General features: G+C 35.6%; 1 protein-coding gene across 13 annotated transcripts in view; it reads left to right on the forward strand.

Moving 5' to 3' along the window:
- trdn (triadin) overlaps nucleotides 1-17,516 on the forward strand; it is a 57,433-nt gene extending 39,917 nt beyond the window's left edge. For 8 of the 13 annotated variants that reach the window (XM_051876216.1, XM_051876219.1, XM_051876221.1 and 5 more), the window contains 16 exons: nucleotides 4,594-4,650; nucleotides 4,801-4,854; nucleotides 4,967-5,014; nucleotides 5,224-5,274; nucleotides 5,370-5,417; nucleotides 5,531-5,578; nucleotides 5,708-5,755; nucleotides 5,837-5,872; nucleotides 5,954-5,998; nucleotides 6,285-6,332; nucleotides 7,436-7,474; nucleotides 8,358-8,417; nucleotides 9,039-9,083; nucleotides 9,454-9,483; nucleotides 11,961-12,005; nucleotides 12,920-17,516. In XM_051876216.1, coding sequence (XP_051732176.1) covers nucleotides 4,594-4,650; nucleotides 4,801-4,854; nucleotides 4,967-5,014; nucleotides 5,224-5,274; nucleotides 5,370-5,417; nucleotides 5,531-5,578; nucleotides 5,708-5,755; nucleotides 5,837-5,872; nucleotides 5,954-5,998; nucleotides 6,285-6,332; nucleotides 7,436-7,474; nucleotides 8,358-8,417; nucleotides 9,039-9,083; nucleotides 9,454-9,483; nucleotides 11,961-12,005; nucleotides 12,920-13,089 — 872 coding nt within the window. In that variant the 3' untranslated portion in view covers nucleotides 13,090-17,516. Of the gene's footprint in view, nucleotides 1-4,593; nucleotides 4,651-4,800; nucleotides 4,855-4,966; nucleotides 5,015-5,223; nucleotides 5,275-5,369; nucleotides 5,418-5,530; nucleotides 5,579-5,707; nucleotides 5,756-5,836; nucleotides 5,873-5,953; nucleotides 5,999-6,284; nucleotides 6,333-7,435; nucleotides 7,475-8,357; nucleotides 8,418-9,038; nucleotides 9,084-9,453; nucleotides 9,484-9,661; nucleotides 9,736-11,960; nucleotides 12,006-12,919 lie in introns of those variants that run through there. The other 5 variants (XR_007926937.1, XM_051876224.1, XM_051876225.1 and 2 more) reach the window with 5 other exon arrangements.
- The last annotated feature ends 1,957 nt before the right edge of the window (nucleotides 17,517-19,473 follow it).

Here is a 19,473-nt window from a genome sequence, read left to right on the forward strand (position 1 = left end):
AATGTTCACAGGCTCTTTTCCATGATATGTGATTGGCAGCCAGAGGCTGTCAAGCCCCTAAAATGACAAAAAAGAACCATGTGGTCCATATAACGTGTAAGCTATATTCCAAGTCTTTAAATACTCACATATTCAAATCACACAAATGAGATATACACTCAAGATTTTGAGTGAAAAACAACTTATAAAGGTACAGTATGATTTAAGAACACATGCATAAATGCTTTAAGTCATTTCTGGAGACTGACATGCCATAGGGCCTGTTGCACCAGCTGTGCGCAAATTATAACCTATTTTTGACGTAAAGGTCACTTATGCTGCCTTCACATGCTGTCAGAAATTTCTTACATTTCACTTCTGAAGTCGTGATTACGAGCTCATCGCATTCAAGTGCTTTGTTGTCAGAAAGAACAGGAATCATGGAGGACACCAGGTTTATTCTTGCCTATTTATTGGGAAAATCCGATTTAAGCCAAAGTGATATTTAGCGTTCCATTAATTGACAACCACATAAACATTCACAGTGCTATCTGTCTAGTCAGCTTGCTGACAATTCTGGAATTTCGGTCAAATACAGACTATTTTCACTCTGTATAAAACATACAAAACGCTTCAAATGACTTATCATATATGTAAATATGCATTACTTTAACGAGAAGACAATGTGATGTAGCTGATGTGGAATAAACTAATAAAGAATACCAGTCACAGCAGCAAGTGTTCTCCTCTCCGCCATGTTTAAAGGGGATATATCATGAAAATCTGACTTTTTCCGTGTTTAAGTGCTAAAATCGGGTCCCCGGTGCATCTACCAACCCAGAAAACATGAAAAAGGACAACCCAGTAACTTGGACTCCCCTAGTGACGTAGGAAGGGGATCTTATTATAATATTACCACCCCTTAATTTGCACGTTTCCACCGATGGCTCTGTCTTTTTTTTTTTTTTTTTCGCAAGCGAAAACGGTGTACTAGTTTTAACGCCAAAAGTTTGAGCGAAGCATGTTAACTGTCATTGGCTGCACAAATGAGCACAGAACACTATTTAGAGTCTTGTTAGCTTGGAAAGCTAACCCTGGCAAGCTTGATTGCTAAAAAAGGAGCGTTTCTGTCCGAGCGATATTTTGGAAAAAATATTAGACCATTCACAGCATATGATAGCAATCATAAACGTTAGCGTGGTGTGTATGGCTCTGTTTGGCAAACAGGTACGCTATGTATAGTGAGCGTCCATACTAGTTTTGCACAAAAGATTAACATGACGGCACATGCTAGTCGATGAGTTGAATCAACTCCACAGCAACTACATAAATTTATCCACTAACCATTCAGAAACGTCCAGAGCATTCTAAAAGTTGTAACTTCTTCCTGAGTCTCTCCATCAGTGTCCGACTCCGGTTTGAACAATGTAAGGCTGAACACCGTTACTGACAATCTTGATTTTGGCTGTGTGAGATTCTCCAGCTTTGTTCTTGTTGAGCAACAGAAGCTGTTAAAGCTCCGCCCTCTTCTAGAAAGGGCTGGGAGCAGCAGCTCATTTGCATTTAAAGGAACACACACAAAAACGGTGTGTGTTTGCTCACACCCAAATAGGGGCAAATTTGACAAGTAGGGGTGTAACGGTACATGTATTTGTCCCAAACCGTCACAGTACGGATGTCACGGTTCGGTTCATGCAGTATGACGACGAATACAGGCGATCCACACTCAAATAGACCCTTTTCACAGACTGGGATGATGCGTTTTAACGTTCATCAGTATCGTAAATCCTGCCAAGTTTTTTATATTTTCATTTTTTTTAAAACGTAGGTACATTTATAACACTATACTTAGTATTATATTACCTTTGCATCAAATTACAAAAATCTAGTTAACGCTGCTGTGAGGGTGTTTCTAATACAGCGGCTATGGGAGTGGCAGTAAAAATGACATCGTTCTCTCTTCTGATTGTCGTTATCAATCGCTCTCTATTTTTTTCCTCTTTTTGAAAGTTGTGAAAACACTATTGTGGAGTTTTTCTTTAACTATTTGAGCAAATGGAAGCGTTAAGCTGTAAACAGTCAGTGAAAGGCTCGCTCTATGAACACAATAATACGTTTTATTTTTAAACTGGGTACAATGAGATGACATTATTCTACTCACCCTTCAACCATCGAACATTAAAAGGACATTTAAAAGTGTAAAAGCATCAACAAGGTACTTTCAACAGGCCATGAAAAAGCGCGATTCTTTCCACCGCAATAACGGACGGGTTAAATATTAATAACTATAGTGATATATATCTGTATTATATAATATACGTTGCCTTAATAAAAAATGTTCATGAACTTCAGCATTGCATGATACTATTTCAAAGTGATTTCCATCATTTTTACAGATAATAAATTGTATTTACCTGTGAAAACCAACTTGGAAAGAGACGCGAGGCTTTGAGGAGAAAAACGAGATTCTTTGTGCATTCCAGTGAATTATTAATGGGATATATTGTAAAAATTATATCGGGAGAACAGACCACAAATGTGCAGCATACTATTACAGCGGTATGCAATGGGACAAAAGAAAATAATCACGAGGATAAAAAGCAGCGACTAAAAAGAGCTCTTGCCATAGATATTCTTGTTAGTATAACATGTTACGTTAAAATACCAAGCGTTACGTTATTCTCATGATGTCTGAAAATAAAACATGAAAGAAAAATTGACAGCTCATTCAGTCAAACTGACGGATAAGCTTTATTTGTAGGGCAACCTTGATTTGAAACGATTTGTTTCAGTTTTTTTAAATGGAAGTTCACCAAACCGGAAGTTGAACCCATAATTTGAAACGCAGTAGGCTAGTCAGGAATAAGGTGGATAGAATTTTACCCAACTATGACGACTTCCGCTTCTGAGAAACCCGGAAATGTGAAAAGGATCTATCCAGAAGGGGGCGCACACAGTAATGCTTTTTAGCCTAACCTATTTTAACCAGCATTAACCACCATATAATAAATGATCTGTGGGGTATTTTGAGCTGAAACTTTTTTCCAATGCACATTTATAAAAGCTACTTAAATGTCCTATATAGAACTAAGGTCTAATCCTGGCTTAATCTAAGCCCTGTCTGTGAAACCAGGCCAATATTTTTTACATTGCACCATTAAACTTAGTTGAAACGGAACTCTTCATAAATATTTACAGAAGCCTCCAACCAGGAGTAACGGTTGGAATAAAATAACAGTGACTGATTGCATCAATAAGCTCTTGTTTTACCTGACAGACTTTGAATCCTTTAGACATATATGATAATGTTGACATTTACACTCACTTAGAGAGAACATTATCTGAATAAATTACTTTGTTAGCGGCTCTTCAAAACGAATCCGTACTACATAGTGCATCGGTCCGTGTTGTGCATGTCAAATAAAATCAGTCATAATGAATAAATGTCATTTCTTATGTTATCAGTATTTATTTGTTGATCCTTATTCATTTCAAATAGTTTCTGAATGTTAAAATATAAGACCAATTGTGTTATTCATGATAAAATGTTATTCATGGAAAGTTATTTTGACCATTAGTTACCTGAGGCAACATTTAGAATGAAGGATAAACTGAAATTTACTGCATTTCAACACAACTTCTGCTCACGGGTGGTACAGCAGTCATGTGGTTTAAAGGGTTAGTTCACCAAAAAATGAAAATTCTGTCATTAATTACTCACCCTCATGCCGTTCCAAATCTTCCTTCGTAAATCTTCGGAACGCAAATTGAGATATTTTTGTTGAAATCCGATGGCTCTGTGAGGCCTACATAGCCAGCAATGACATTTCCTCTCTCAAAATCCATTAATGTACTAAAAACATATTTAAATCAGTTCATGTGAGTACAGTGGCTCAATATTAATATTATAAAGCGACGAGAATATTTTTGGTGCGCCAAAAAAACAAAATAACGACTTATTTAGTGATGGCCGATTTCAAAACAATGCTTCAGGAAGCTTCGGAGCATTATGAATCAGCGTGTCGAATCAGTGGTTCGGAGCGCCAAAGTCACGTGATTTCAGCAGTTTGGTGGTTTGACACGCGATCCGAATCATGATTCGATATGCTGATTCATTATGCTCCGAAGCTTCCTGAAGCATTGTTTTGAAATCGGCCATCACTAAATAAGTCGTTATTTTGTTTTTTTGGCGCACCAAAAATATTCTCGTCGCTTTATAATATTAATATTGAGCCACTGTACTCACATGAACTGATTTAAATATGTTTTTAGTACAAAAAAATATTCTCGTCGCTTTATAATTATATTATGGACCTACAGAGTTAGTTACAAAATAGCTAGTAGTTACTAAACCTCTAGTGTGGACTTACGAATGGCTGGTGCAACCCTACCGGGTCACCATTTATTTTCATTGTATGGAAAAGAGCAGCATGAACATCAGCATGAACATCCTGCTTAACATCTAATTTTTTGTTCTGCAGAAAGAAAGAAAATCATACAGGTTTTGATCAACATGAGAATGAGTAAATGACAGATTTTAAGTTTATGGCAAATGTTAAAATTCCGTTTGATCTAAAGATATGACAGCAGTGCTTTCCATTCTTCTAATAACAGGATCTAGAGCCGCAAAAGACGTGGAAGTGTCAGCTGCTCCAGCTCCGCTACAGGAGCGTGAGTGCAACTCATAGCCTTGTGATTTTAATATTACATTGCGTTACATTCACGTAATGCAAAAAGACAGCAGCAATAACATGCAATCTACAGTAAGTCTGTTGCAACTCTCTTGTCATCAATCTTTCTTTTCACAATCCCTTAAAACAGTTCCTATGTGCAGACCAACACCTGTGTACTGCCCAGCGCCCCCTGGCTGGTATGGTGAGTATTGCAGTCACCTATAGTTACTGTAACTTAATGTACTTTAACATAAAAACACCTTTAAACATCGTTTGAACATCTTTTAATACCCTGAAATTCCTTTATCTTACAGTGCATCATATCGTTACAAGTAGCCCATTACCACCATCGGCTATTCCAGGTGTTCAAAACTATATTAATTCAAATAGATTCATCAAAATCATTGACATCTGTTATTTTCTGAATAAATTATGTGGCTGTCAATGCCAAAAAAAAAAAAAAGTCTGTCAGTTTCAGTATGTTTTTGACCTTACTGAAGGTGTCTGAAGAATTAATATATCACTGCATTACAAGCTTTTTTAACATTACAGTTATCAATGTGTTTTTCAGAATCAGAAGTTCCTATTTTAACGACTCATCAAGCTCCTACTATAATGAAAGGTGTTGATCTCATAATATATCTGAATTTTAATTCTATATATTTGCCATTTGTCATTTTTTTTATTAAATCTGATTTAATGTTTTCTTTGCTTAAGAACCGGAAGCTACTAAGCCAAAGCCAAAAAAAGCCACTCAAAAGAAAGGTAGTAATTTGTCTTGATTTAGTGCCTGTAGTAAGGATGCACTATTTTTGTCTAGTCACATTAACATGTAAACAGACCTGAAGCAAGTAATAACCTCCGACCTCTAATTTCAGAACCAGCTGCACCAAAAGAAAAAGCCAAAGCAGCTCCTGCGAAGAAGGGTGAGAACTAGTCTATCTATGTATCTATCTATCTATCTATCTATCTATGTATGTATGTATCTATCTATCTCTCTGTCTGTCTGTCTGTCTGTCTGAATCTGTGCATTTATATTTTATTATGTGTTCAAGAGCCCACAGTTACTAAAGACAAAGTAAAACCTTCAGTGGCAAAGAAAGGTAAGGACAATAGAAAAATGATGGCCAAATTTTAATTTTAGATCTATTTTCATACTAAATAAATCAATTTTTATAACTTAGAGCGAGCAGCTGTGAAGGAGAAGCCAAAAAGGACAGGTAATTATGGTTCAGGAACTGACTTACAGTAGCAGTAGTTTTATATTAATGAGCAATAGCTTATAATTTCCTCTTTTACAGAGCGAGTGATCACTAAAGAAAAGGCAAAACCTACCTCTAAGAAAGGTATAGATTTTATTGTTGCATTTTATTTATACTATATTATATATATAATTTAATATTACATTTTGAATTATTATAAATTTAAATACATTGATCCAGTTATTAATTATTCCATCATAAAAAAATATATCCTGAATTTACCTGTGCAAAACAGATGCTTTATTAAATAAATGGAGAATAAATAGAGTTGTAAGGCTATCTTGAAAACAATTATTACTACCAATCTGGTTGTTAGGCATCCAGGAATCATGAATCCTAAATGTTTTTCTACATCATTTTCTTACTATAGAGCCTGCAGTAACAAAGAAGGCAAAAGTAACAACAACCAAATACAAAGGTAACCTCACATATGATTATACATACAGTACAAACATAAACACACTTTTCATACTCAAAAGCTTAATGTTATGAAAGAAGGAAGAAGTCTTAATCCTTGTATTATTCTCTTGTACTAGTTCCTTTAATACTCACAGAAAGAGGTTTAACTGTGTCGTAAAATTGATGTTTAGAATTTGGTTACAGTTATAATATTTCACACTGGATGATATTTGTCTCGCTTCATAGGCAGGTGCCTGTTAGCTGCCCTGTGGCAATCTCATAAATGTCATGTTCTGCCCAGCTGTTTTTTTTAAGTGTTGGACAGAACCTCAGAGTTTTGCTGAGAGTAAATGTAATGGTCTCTGCTTCTTGCTTCTCGTCAGATCTTCTGTCCAATCAAATGCTCTCTAGAATCTGAAGTGTCCCACCCCCTCCTACACTATTAACAGACACTGCTGTGGCTGAAATCGGTCATTTGTTCACACATTTACTAGTTTCTACATGGTGAATGACACATAATGCACAAAATAGAGAATAGGGAACGATTCAGACAGTGTAAATATGCTTTCCATTGACGCAAATGAAGTGTCATGTGAACTGCCGCAGTGCGAGCACAGTCTGCTCTGGCCCAGGCACAAAAGGTATCGGACCCAGTTGAATTCTGCACATAATGCTGTATTTTAAAGTGATATAGAGGGCAATAGGAGGAGAAACGGTTGGAGATTAACGTTTAACGGCTCTGGCCGAGCTGTGGTATAAACAAAGTGCTATTGGCTATTTTTAAAATGGGGCTGGGCTGTTCGATATGTCCCGCCCTGTCTTCCTGTTTCAGTTGAAATTACGTCCGTTTTAAGACACTTCAGCGGGCCTTTAAGCAAAAACTTGCTTAATTTTGATAGATTTTTTCAGAAAAGGAGACTTTATCTTCTGTCATTTTGCTTCTCAAGTAAATGTATCTTGATTTAAGAATATTTAGATGTTTGTACTGGAAGATAAGACAAAAGAAAATCAGTTTTTGCAGTGTAAGATGTGACATACGGATATTGATAAATATTACTTTTTTCATAATACATCCTATAAATCTATACTCTTTTTTTTGTGTGTGTGTCTCTACATGGGAAGAAGAGAAAGCTGTAAAGCAAGTGAAGCCCACTGCAGAGGGTAAGTTATTTTATTGTAAAGTATTAGGTGGTGCTTCCTTAAAACTTAAAAAAAAAAAAAAACTTTTACTTTTGCTCATATTTAACCCTTTAATACTGCATATTAAACTCATCAAACACTGTTGACTTACAAGATTACCTACCTGTTTTTAAGAAATTTGTTTATAAATGTAATTCTGTCATGACAACTCTGTGAAGCACGCTGCACTGCTAAGGCAATGCTACCAAAGTATTTTGAAGGTTGAGCAGTGAGCTCATTGGCTACTAATACAGCAGGAACCAATCAGCTGTGCCCTATAACGATGTGATTACAAGCAGGTTGAGTTAAAGGACCTATTAGCCTGTGCCATCTAGAGTTTCACGACAGAACTTTATTAGTAATACTTGCTATCTTGCTCTGAATGTGTTGAAGACACAAGTTTGTTCTAGTGGATATTTCAATCAATAATCCTGCAAAGAACATCTAAATTTAATGAATGATTTTGTTCATCTTGAGAGATAGGTGACTACATTTTAGATTGCTAATGGACTGTTTAGAATTATTACGTGCAAAGCTTGACTTCTTGACGGGAAACCAGTATACAATATTTATGTGCTTTAGTACATTGATGTTCTGTAAGGACTAACACATCAAATACTGCAAGAGCTAGCAATTCCTGTTTACTGCAATTGACAAGCAAGACTAAAAGTGAAAGTGATAAAGCAGAGATACTTAAAATAGTTTTTACTGCAAAAATCAATCAATCAATTTGCTTAAATTAAAAATGTAAGTGTAAATGCTGCCTTAAATGTGACAATGTACTATGGAGTTGGATTTTTTTCAGTGTTGTGTTGTATACTGTATAGCATCAGTGTAATTTGTTTGATTATTGTTTGAACATTAGTAAAGAAGAAGGCCACATCAGCACCAAAAGCCAAAAAAGCCATTAAAGAAGAAGTTGTGGGTAAGTTTTAATGACTGTTTTTAACGTTGCATTATAAAAAGCCCAAAAAGACATCTCTGTATCTTTGAATTTCCCCTCAGAAAAGAGAGACAAAAACTGATTTTCATGGCTAACAAGCCTGGATCCATAGAAGGTTTATGTAGAGTTCTATTCCTGTCTGCTATCAGGATGAAATAGATATGCATGACAAAAGGAGTTGTTTTTATATTAATTTCCCAATGGATGCTTTGTGTTGTGAACACCAGTACATGTTTTATTTGCTTTTGTAAAAGCGCAGAGAACTTACTGCATAGATGATTGTAAGATGGATCAAGAAAAAACAAGCTGGCACAAGAAAATTGGATCTGTCAAGTAATATAACTTCAGATGGAGTCATGACAGAATTTCTATATTTTCATGACAGGAAGTGTACCATTCATGTTCTGCTCCATGACTATGTAATCACATAACTGAGCATGTTTTCCTGACACATTAAGAATAGAAATAACTCTGATTTTAAACTTGATTAAAGGACTTAGCATGCACACTTGAAGTGCAATTATGATTGTGTCACATTCACTTATTGTGCAAATAAAAAATAAAATAGATCATGTAATGAGCAATATTCTCCTTCACCTTCAGGAACACCTGTTCCAGCTGAGAAGAAAACATCTGAAGAAACCCAAGGTATGAAGCAGACTATAGCTCTGTTTCAAAAACTAGTGTGCTGCTGACTATATAGACAGCATTTAAAAGGGATAAGTCAACCAAAAATTAAAATTCTGTCATTATTTATTCACCCTCATGTCATCTGAGTTGAACTCAAGAATTGGAAACTGGCTTTGTGAAGTGGATCAGCCATTTAATTTGAAAAGATCTGACGAAGATCTGAATGATTTCTACAGCAGTTTACTCATAAATTTGTGATTTTAGTGATTATATTCTAATCTATTATGTTATTATTCCTTAATTCCACAACACATGGGTGAGTAAATACTGAAAATGAGTGTTCATTTTACACAAACTATCCCTTTAAAAATAAAATTTCTGTCTTCAGAGAAACCAGCTGAGGCACCAGCACCAGCAAGTAAGTTCAGAGGTTTTCTGACATCTGTGAAGTGTGATGTGAAGCTTGAGATTAAATTTGTCCTTTGTGCTTCATATAGCGCTGTACATAATCATTCATAAGTCAAAAGCAATAATCAAATGCATGCATTTGTGTAAGCAACATCTGCTGACTATAGGTTTAGAAATGCTTTCTTCAGCGTCCATAGTGATCATGCATACCTGCATATTGTAGAACTTGGGAGAACTTCAAAAATTTCCAGGCAACACTGAGGTACAATTCCTTATTCACCGGATGTATTAACATCACAGTTTCAATAACTGAGCCGCAATAATTCACTGGAAAACAATGAACCACGTTGTTACTATTCTAGGTTATGGTTCCCACTTAAACCAAAGAGATTAAACTATTTTTAAACAGCATTAGTGAAATTACAAATGAAATGCAGCTATTAATACACTAATGCTGCTGGCTGGTTGGCCCTGTGTGAACTCCTAACTCCTCCTCACTCTTCCACTGTAACTCCAGACTACTTCTTTAACACAAATCACTTGACTTGTTTGTTAGAGACTCAAGGTCAATTTACTAACCGTTGTGGCACTTTAGTGCATGTTATTTCAGTAAAAACCCTGGCTCTTATTCTCCAAAAAATAGTTAAAGTCCCTCTGTAGTCATAATTTTATCCCTTAAAACTCATATTTGATCACCAAAATGACATATTTTTTCCTGCAAAGAAATTTGAATGTAATTCTACACCCTTGCTTCATTTAATATACGTGGATCTATGGATATGCTAATTAGCCCCGCCTCCACTCACTCGCATAAGCTCAGAGATCCACTCGGTCAACTTACTGAGGTAAACACTGCACAATGGAATCGCTTTTTACAACGTCGGACACATAACGGTAATTAATATGATTAGCCTTTTGATTGACTACGTTATCAAACAGCTAATAATATGTTGCTAATGTTACACAAACCATATTCCTATTCACGAGTCAGACAGCTGTCTTCTAACAATCAGTATTCTTAGAAATGCATTAAACAACTTAGAACATCAGTGGAGAAAGGCATTTAGTTCATAATAACATCGTAATATACATCATACACCCACTATATTGCTAAATCTACCCGTTTTTTCATATCAACAGAAAAAATACCAGTAGAGCCCGGCTTCACGGCATAGTTAATATATGCTAAAGCCCGCCGGCACATTGACGTGATTGGTTACAAGGTAGTTTGTGATGTCAGAAACACCAGCGATTTCAAACCCCGTTTTTGAAACTGTCTTTAGATCACTGCAGTTTTAAAGAGAAAATACTCAGCAATGGTGTTGACTTATGAATGTGCACATGGTTTGTATTAAAGCATATTAAAACACATAAACATAATATAAACAACATTTACACTTTACACATCCTTAAACCAAGATACATTTACTTAAAAAGCAACATTGTGCAAGATAAGACTTAAACTCTTGTTTTGAGGAGGTTGAGAATGAGGTATTTTATGGGAAAACAGCACAAGATCTTAGTGAATTTCCTCAGTTTTTATGTCTATTTACTGATTCCTTCTGTATTTAATGTAACATGCTTTGGCAAATCACTTTGATAAGGACAATCAAGTCAAATCACCTTAATTTAGTACTTACAGCGCAGATTGTTTCAAAGCAGTGATAAACGGAAATAATCAGTGATGGAAACAGAATTCAATTCAGCTGTAAGGCAGCTTTAAAATAGACAACAGTGTCATTTTTCAGCTGAAGTCAGTTCAGTGTTGATTTAGTTTGTTTATGAAACATGAAACTAAAGCGAATCAGCAATAAAACAGCACTGCAGAAAACAGTAATATCATCATCCAGCTCAATTCAGTTCTCATCCAATCAAATCAGTAATATTACTGAATATTAATCCCCAGAGTTTCACTGTGAATACCTGCAAATGCAGCATTTGTGTCATTTCAGTGGCACTTACTTGCATACTCTTCAGATGACCATTTCTTACTATTATAGTTCACCAAGGAATTCTCTTTAATATATGTATTACGTATATGTATGATATATATATATATATATATATATATATATATATTATAATTTAATATAATATATAATGTGTTTCTCCTTGGGAAATCTCTGAATATTATGTAATCCCGCCAAGGTCTCAAGTGACTTGTTTTTTTTTTATTCACAAGCCTGGTTTTCATCCATTTAAAGTAACTTTTGAAGGTCGCCATTACTTTACAATTCAAGTCTTCAACTCTACCTCAGAGGATGTTTGCAGATAGGTCTACTGCATGTAAAAAATGATTCCTCTGAGAGCTGAGCTTTGTCATGTCACCTTAAAACAACCCTGAAAACTAAATGTCACATTAACAGATATTTATCTTTGACTGAAAGTATTTGCCATGTCATTTAAAGATTTGCTACAGCAGCACTTCTTATTATATGCTGAAATGAGTAAAAAAATTCAATTTCTCTCTCAAACAACTTTAATTAGAAGAGCTGAAAGTGGAGGAAAATGTCACAGAGGGCAAAAAGCCAGGTAAGTTAATCTAATTCCACACCATACATGCATTATAGTAGTTTTGCCAGTTTTAGACACTGTACATTATTATGTTACATTACAATATGGAATTTTACATAGCATGTAACCTTTTGCCAGACAAACATCAAGCTGTAGAGATGCTTTATAATAACTGAATATCTTTCAGTTATTGCTTTTATATTCTGTTTTTCAGTGTTGGGAGTAAAGCATTACTAAGTAATGAATTACTGTAATTTAATTATTTTTCACTTGAAAAATTACTCTTAATTTTTCTGTACTTTAATTACAGTTACTTCTGACATAATTGCATAAAATACTTTACAGACTACAGAACAATTCTATATAAAACAATAGGGGATTTAACATAAAATGTCTAATGTTAAAAAAATGTATGTTTTTAATGTAACCTTGTCCCTTGAAATACTTTGGTCAGTTCAAAAATAATTTATGCAATTTTATATTATGTATTTGTAAGTATTAAAATATATGTGTGTGTATATATATATAAATATATATATATATATATGTGTGCGTGCGTGTATGATTTATGACAACACAAATGTGTATAATGACATGGTTATTAAAACATAAACATGGTTTATGAGGACACTTCCTGTGTCCTCGTAAACAAACAGGCTTAAAAAACATACTAAACAGTGTTTTATTTTTATTCAAAAATGGCAAAAGTTTTCTATGATGGGTAGGTTTAATATAAGGGGATAGAATATACAGTTTGTACAGTTAAAAAAAAACATTACGCTATGGAGAGTCCCTGTAAACCACATATAAGTATGCGCGCACGCACACGTGTGTGTTTAGAACTGTTCTGTGTTTTTATTTTATTTATTTAGGGTTTTTTTTCTGATGCACCTGACATCAGAACTGAGAATCACTCATTCTTTATATTACAGGCAAGATCCCGTACTTCCAGTGTGTTTTAATGAGCACAAAATCCAGCCAATATCCACTGCGGCCCATGTCCCCTGCTATGAGTCCAGCTATTAACCCCACCATGATGAGAGCCATGATGGAGCAGAGGGCCGCATTACTGCAGCAGAAAGCCCGTCCAGCTGGCCAGTAACAGGATGACAGACCCCATCCGGCCCTGGCAGGTGTAAACTGCTTATAAACTGCTGTAAAAACACAGTGCTGCTTGGCTCTCAAGAGCTATCCACCTAAACTATCACAGAGACTTAAAAAAAAATAACAAATGGAGGTCCCTGGTTTTTCAATCTCCATAAGTGGCTTTTGAATCTGATCACAGTTTCACAATTTTGACAAAAATGAATATGCAATTACTTCAAAGAAATATAAATAAATTATAATGTACATTTTAAAAAAATATATTTAATGAATAAGCGCCTGTCAATGAAATGTTACTGTGTAGATTCAATTTTTTATTTATTTATTTGAGATCTTAAAACATCTGTTTACATTTGTTGCAGGGAAGATTCTAATGGTTTTTTTTCTTTTCTTTTTTTTTTTCATATTGTACATAAGACTACTCAGCAACTAAGCAAATTTAGACATGGTTAAATAATTTAAGTGTTGCTCTAAATATTCAGATATTTATTTTTCTATGTCAAAGTATATGATCTCATTACGGAAAGTAATACTGCAGTACACATTCACTAAGGGCCTTATCTTTTGGCCCAGGCCATTTCCTTTGGCTCATTGGTAATAAGATTATGCGTAGTGTGTCTGGGTTCTACCAGGGTCTGGGATCTTTCTGCATTTGTATGCATGGCCATTAGAAACAGGAGGACGCCATTTGGACTGAATCCGATTTCTATCTTAACCCATGAAAAAAGCTTACATCCTTATAGAATTGAAAGAGACATTAAGAAATTAAGGCACACAAAAGCCTCTAAATAATGAAAGGATTTACTTGACTCAGACTTTTCTTGAGTATCTCTTTAGTTAATTGAAACCCCTTATTGGGGGTTATTAGATTTATGGTAGTGAATTCAATAGTGTATGAATATGTAAAATAGAACTTTTCATGTACAGGTAAAACATAAAGCAATTGTGCTATACTTGTGTGCATAAAGTATACCAAAAATACAGTGTTTTACAGTATTTGCCCACCATGCAATAGTTTTCTCTAATTTTTCTACATAGATCAGTGGTCTTCAGTGTTTTTCAAACCGAAAGACCCCTTTGTTGATACAAAATGAGCTGCATTTTAAGCTTGCTCTAAAATATCATGACATTTTAATGTATTTACATGCTTTGTTTTGTTGCTACATATGGAAGAGCCATTAAGTAATGATTATTATTAATAATATAATATTATTGGTAACACTTTATGATAAGGTTTCATTTGTTAACATTAGTTAACAAGAACTAACAACGAACAATATTAATATTAATGCTAATCTCAACAATTACACGATCTTAATACACTTTTAAGATCAAAAGTTGTATCTGTTAAGATTATTTAATTCAGTGTGAACTAAAATGAACAAACATTTTTATTAACTAACATTAAAAATACATACAGGTTAATACATGCTGTAAGAATATATTGCTTATTGTTAGTTCATGTTAGTTAATGTATTATGTTAACAGATGAGACCTTATTTATTGTAAAGTGTTACTGAATTATTTATAATCATGATTGATGTACAGATTCTTGTACATTGTTTTAAATTTAATTAATATTTTTAATGTAGGTGGACAATTAAATATTGTATTTAGCTTGGTTTTGCTTACCAGCTAAAATGACTTTCTTAACTCAGTGTTTTTTTCCCCCCAGTACAAATCTCTTAACATTCTTACATTAAGATGCATTTACTTGAGAAGCAAAATGACTTTATATTAAGTCTTGCTTTTTTTAAAAAAAAAAATGTCAAAATTAAGAAAGTTCATGCTTAAAACAAGAAAAAATATCTGCCAATGTGGTCAGAAAAAGAATCTTGTTTTCACTTTGAGTTTTATTTTTCTGACCCCATTGGCAGATATTTTCTTCTGGTTTTAATCATAAACTCACATTATGATCAACTGTTCAGAAAACAAGACTTAATATCTTAATAAGTAAATATATCTTGAGTTAAGAATGTTTAGATTTTTGTGCTGGAAAATAAGACAAAAATACAGAGTAAGAAAATAATTTTTTTGCCTGTTGAAGACCCCTGCCCTAGATAGTCATCAAAAAGTGTGTTGATTTACTGTAAAATACAATAGAAGAGTAAGGGAGATATATGTGTATATATATTATTTGACTTTACTTTGACCAACAGTGATTTTCAAGATGTTGATTGTTGATCTGATGGATATCTGTCCATTCTCAGAGGCATCTTGTTCCTGTAACATTTTGCTCCGAGCGCGACTTAAACCAGCATGGGAGGCGCGCGCGCTAACAAGACCGCTAAAGACCGCAGCCTCAAGCATGCCTCCTGAAGCTGGGGGAGTGAGGTTTACTTGCACAGCTCTTTCTAGCCTGCCTCTGTTACACTCAACTCCCTAAACCTCACTCCCATCCGGGTCACACCAGAGGGGTTCTACTTGCACCGCTCCGAGCAGGATTCGAACCGGCTTCTCTGGCGTGGGAGGTGGGCGCACTAACAAGGATGCTAAAAACAGTAGCCTCTAAAATCCTTCTTGAGGCCGGGGGAGTGAGGGTTACTCTCACAGCTCTTACTAGCCTGCTTCCGTTACACTCACTCCCATCCGGGTCATGGCACCAACGTAGTCCCTCTGGTTCTACTCGCACTGCTCCGAGCGGGATTCGAACCGGCTTCTCCGGCAGGGGAGGTTGACGCACTAACAAGGATGCTAAAAACCGTAGCCTATAGCATGGCTCTTGAGGCCGGGGGAGTGAGGTTTACTCTCACAGCTCTTATAAGCCTGCCTCCGTTACACTCACTCCCATCCGGGTCACGGCACCAACGTAACCCCTCTGGTTCTACTCACACCGCTCCGAGCGGGATTCAAACCGGCTTCTCCGGCAGGGTAGGTGGATGCACTAACAAGGATGCTAAAAACCGTAGCCTCTAGCATGCCTCTTGAGGCTGGGGGAGTGAGGTTTACTCTCACAGCTCTTACAAGCCTGCTTCCGTTACACTCACTCCCATCCGGGTCACGGCACCAACGTAACCCCTCTGGTTCTACTCGCACCGCTCCTGGCGGGATTCGAACCGTCGTCTCTGGCATGTGAGGCTGGCACTCTAACAAGGACACTAAAGAATGTAGCTTCCAGCATCAATCGCTAGTGCGCCTCTTGAGCACAGGGGAGTGAGGTTTACACGCACAGCTGTTACTAGCTGGCCTCTGTTACACGGGTTTGACAGTTTCAACCAGAAATACTTTGTCTTATTCAAGAACACACTGGCGTGTGATCTTTATTTTCATTAACTTAAGGATCGGCACGACCTAAAATACTGTATGTCCTTGAATGTCTTCTCATAATCCACAGCAGTGAAAAAAATCTAAATGACAAGAACAAGAGTGAACAGCCGGCTGAATTTTGATTGCTGCTCTGCATATGGGCTGCATATGGTCATAGAAAGACTGCATAATGTTAGTACTGTACGTAGTGATTGCAGCAGAAGGCTGTTTCTCTTTAATCAGGACATAGTAAGACAGTTAGCTGTAACTGTCTGACTTTGAACATAGAAGTAGGCCACAGAAATAATCTCACTTTGAAGTTGCAGCATGCAGCTTCCTGCAGAGAGGACATCAACTGTACTGTGGATATTCCTAAAATATATAAATGTAAGAATGAACAATATAAATATTGATGACCCTGAAAAACATGTATAAAATGGGGCACCATTTTAGTCCGACGTTGAGAAAAATCACTGTCTTAGCTTAAATGAGAGACAGTTTACAGTGAAAATGCAATGTTTACGAGGCTGGAACCTCAGTTGTTGATTCTCAAAAGGCTTTGAGTGCCATAGATGTATAAAATCCATATGTAGGGATAAACATTTTATTTTAAGAAGTGACAGAAGTTGTTCTTACAGTTTTTGAATGTGTTTGGTATTGCATGACCCCTGAGAATATTGCACATGTCAGTTTCTGATGTGCTAAATTAGCTTGTTACACTGAATTTCAACAGAGGCTGCTAAATTATCTTTCTTTCATAAGACCTGATGACATGAGGTTGGGCACCTGGAACTTGTCAGCCTTATAAGCTAAATTATGTTTTGCTTATAAAAGGATAGATCACTTTTTCTTTCACAAAGTAGTAGGATTTTGTGGTTTGATTTATCAGTTTTACTAGGGCATGTCAGATTGCTCCATAATTTGTCATCACATCACAGAGACCTAGTTTACAGTTTTAAATATGTCAAACTGTCATGTTCTTATGAATGTTGAATAAGATCTGTCAGTAGAACCAAAGGAAATTTTGACTAAATCAATGTTGTTTTTTGTTTTATTTACATCTTGGAGTGGGCAAAATTCTGGTGATAAAGTGTGCAAACTTGTCTGTGACAGAATGTCTTTTTTCGTGTACATTATTCATTTGGGTGAAAAAATAAATATTTTATTTTGGAAAATGAATATGTGCCAAATGTGTGAAGGCAGTTATAAATAAATTATAGAAAAAAAAAGCAGCCTGTATAATTCAGTCTATCGAGGTTTTGTTATGAATGCAACATCAAAGTCTGAGTCTTTTTTCTACAAAATGATAGTAGGTTAGTAACACTTCTGTGAGTTTTGTCACCAATTTAAATTCTGCACAGTATTCAGCAAATCTAGTATTACAAATATAGTCTTTTCTTAGTGTTTTTCTTCTCTTTGTTCATGACTTAAGTGATATGTTAAAGTTCATCTATATTCAGCTTCACACAACTGTAAATAAACATCATGGAGATTCACAGAAAGACTCTTCAACAATTCTGAGCTATCTCCAGTTTCTTATAAGGTTACAACAGTGTTGTCTGGATACCCTTGATAAGGCCATTCATATTTTTAATTGAATCTAATCTTCTCAGGAGAAGCTGGTGAATAAATTCTTACTTTGCCGCTGTAATTCCCTCTAGTATGCCCTCTTCAAGCCCACATCTGTTGAGAGCAACATAAAAGGAGTCCACTATTTTAAGCCGAATTCTCCATGGCTGCCTGGCTAAAAAAATACACGATCTAAGCCAAGGTTCTGGATTCTAGGCCTCAGTCTGGATAAGTAGTGTGGCTCAAGCAGGTCACATCAGCTGATGAGCAAAGATATCTGGGTCAGCCAGATAACTACATGATCGCAATGTGTTCCATGCTCTGAGCAGCTCTATATAAATAATACAGAAAAGGGACTTCTTTTTTCTGTAGCATATGAAAATCAAAGCATTATTGAGTGACACCCATAGTATACAGTATGCATAAGTATATGTATATTCACACATCTGCCTTCCAAGTAATTTACTCTTGTGATGGCAAAGCTGCATTTTTAGAATCATTACTTCAGTCTTCAGTGTCACATGATCCATCAGAAATCATTCTAATATGCTGATTTATTACTCAAAAATGTTTCTTATTATTATCAATGTTAAAATATTTTTTGTGGAAACACATGATTAATATTAATATTATATTATTATATTAATATTATTATTAACACATTATTAATATGAATATTATTATTAATAATAATAATTCCTTCCAAAGGTAGTAATAGTCTATAATGATCTGAATATATATGTAAGCAATAAGGTACGAGAGCCTGTGCTGTGTTGTTAGGAGTGCCTGCAACCCCTTCAGCCGTGACTTATTCACGATACAGAACTAGCCTCGAGTACCTTTTTGCTTTTATAAAACAGTTGCCACACAATACAAATATTAAAGCCTAAAATATGTAACAATGCAACTTTCATGAAGTAAACTCTTACTAAAAGCCTTCCTTCCGCCGGAAAAAATAGTCCCTGACAGTGAACAGCAACAGAAGTTACATTATTACGCCATTAGATGGCGGCAAAGACTGTCTTTATGAGTGTGTCAGTCAGTAGCGAAGACTTTTACATTGAAAAGACTGAATTGTTGTGAACACGGAACAAGACGCAACTGACAAATGCTTTGACTACTACTGTCAGTCACGGAAAACCCCTTAAAAGGACAAGATAATACATCGCACATTTAAAAAGATTTTTTAATATGAACATAGGACTGACCTGAAGGAAAATGCTATATCTGAATGCAGGTAATAAAGCTTCAATGAACAATTTCAATTGAGAACATACCGTTTACTAGGGATGGGTAGTTCGACACCCAGTGTCGACACACGTCTCGAGTTTTCGACACACTAGTGCTCCAAAACAGTGTTCCGGAGCATTGCTTGAAATGAGGCTGTCACGTGACCTGTGGAAATGAAGCTTCGTTACCTCACTGACACGTCACGTCGGGCTCAAACGAATGAATATTTTCTAAAGCTGGGGACGCGATTAGTAAAAAAGGAGCCGCTTAAAGTCCAGCACAGTGAAACAAATAATATTCTTGAATAAAAATATGAAATTGCATTTGTATTTGTGCG

This window comes from Ctenopharyngodon idella, chromosome 20, assembly GCF_019924925.1.
Source record: "Ctenopharyngodon idella isolate HZGC_01 chromosome 20, HZGC01, whole genome shotgun sequence".
Classification (NCBI taxonomy): Eukaryota; Metazoa; Chordata; class Actinopteri; order Cypriniformes; family Xenocyprididae; genus Ctenopharyngodon; species Ctenopharyngodon idella.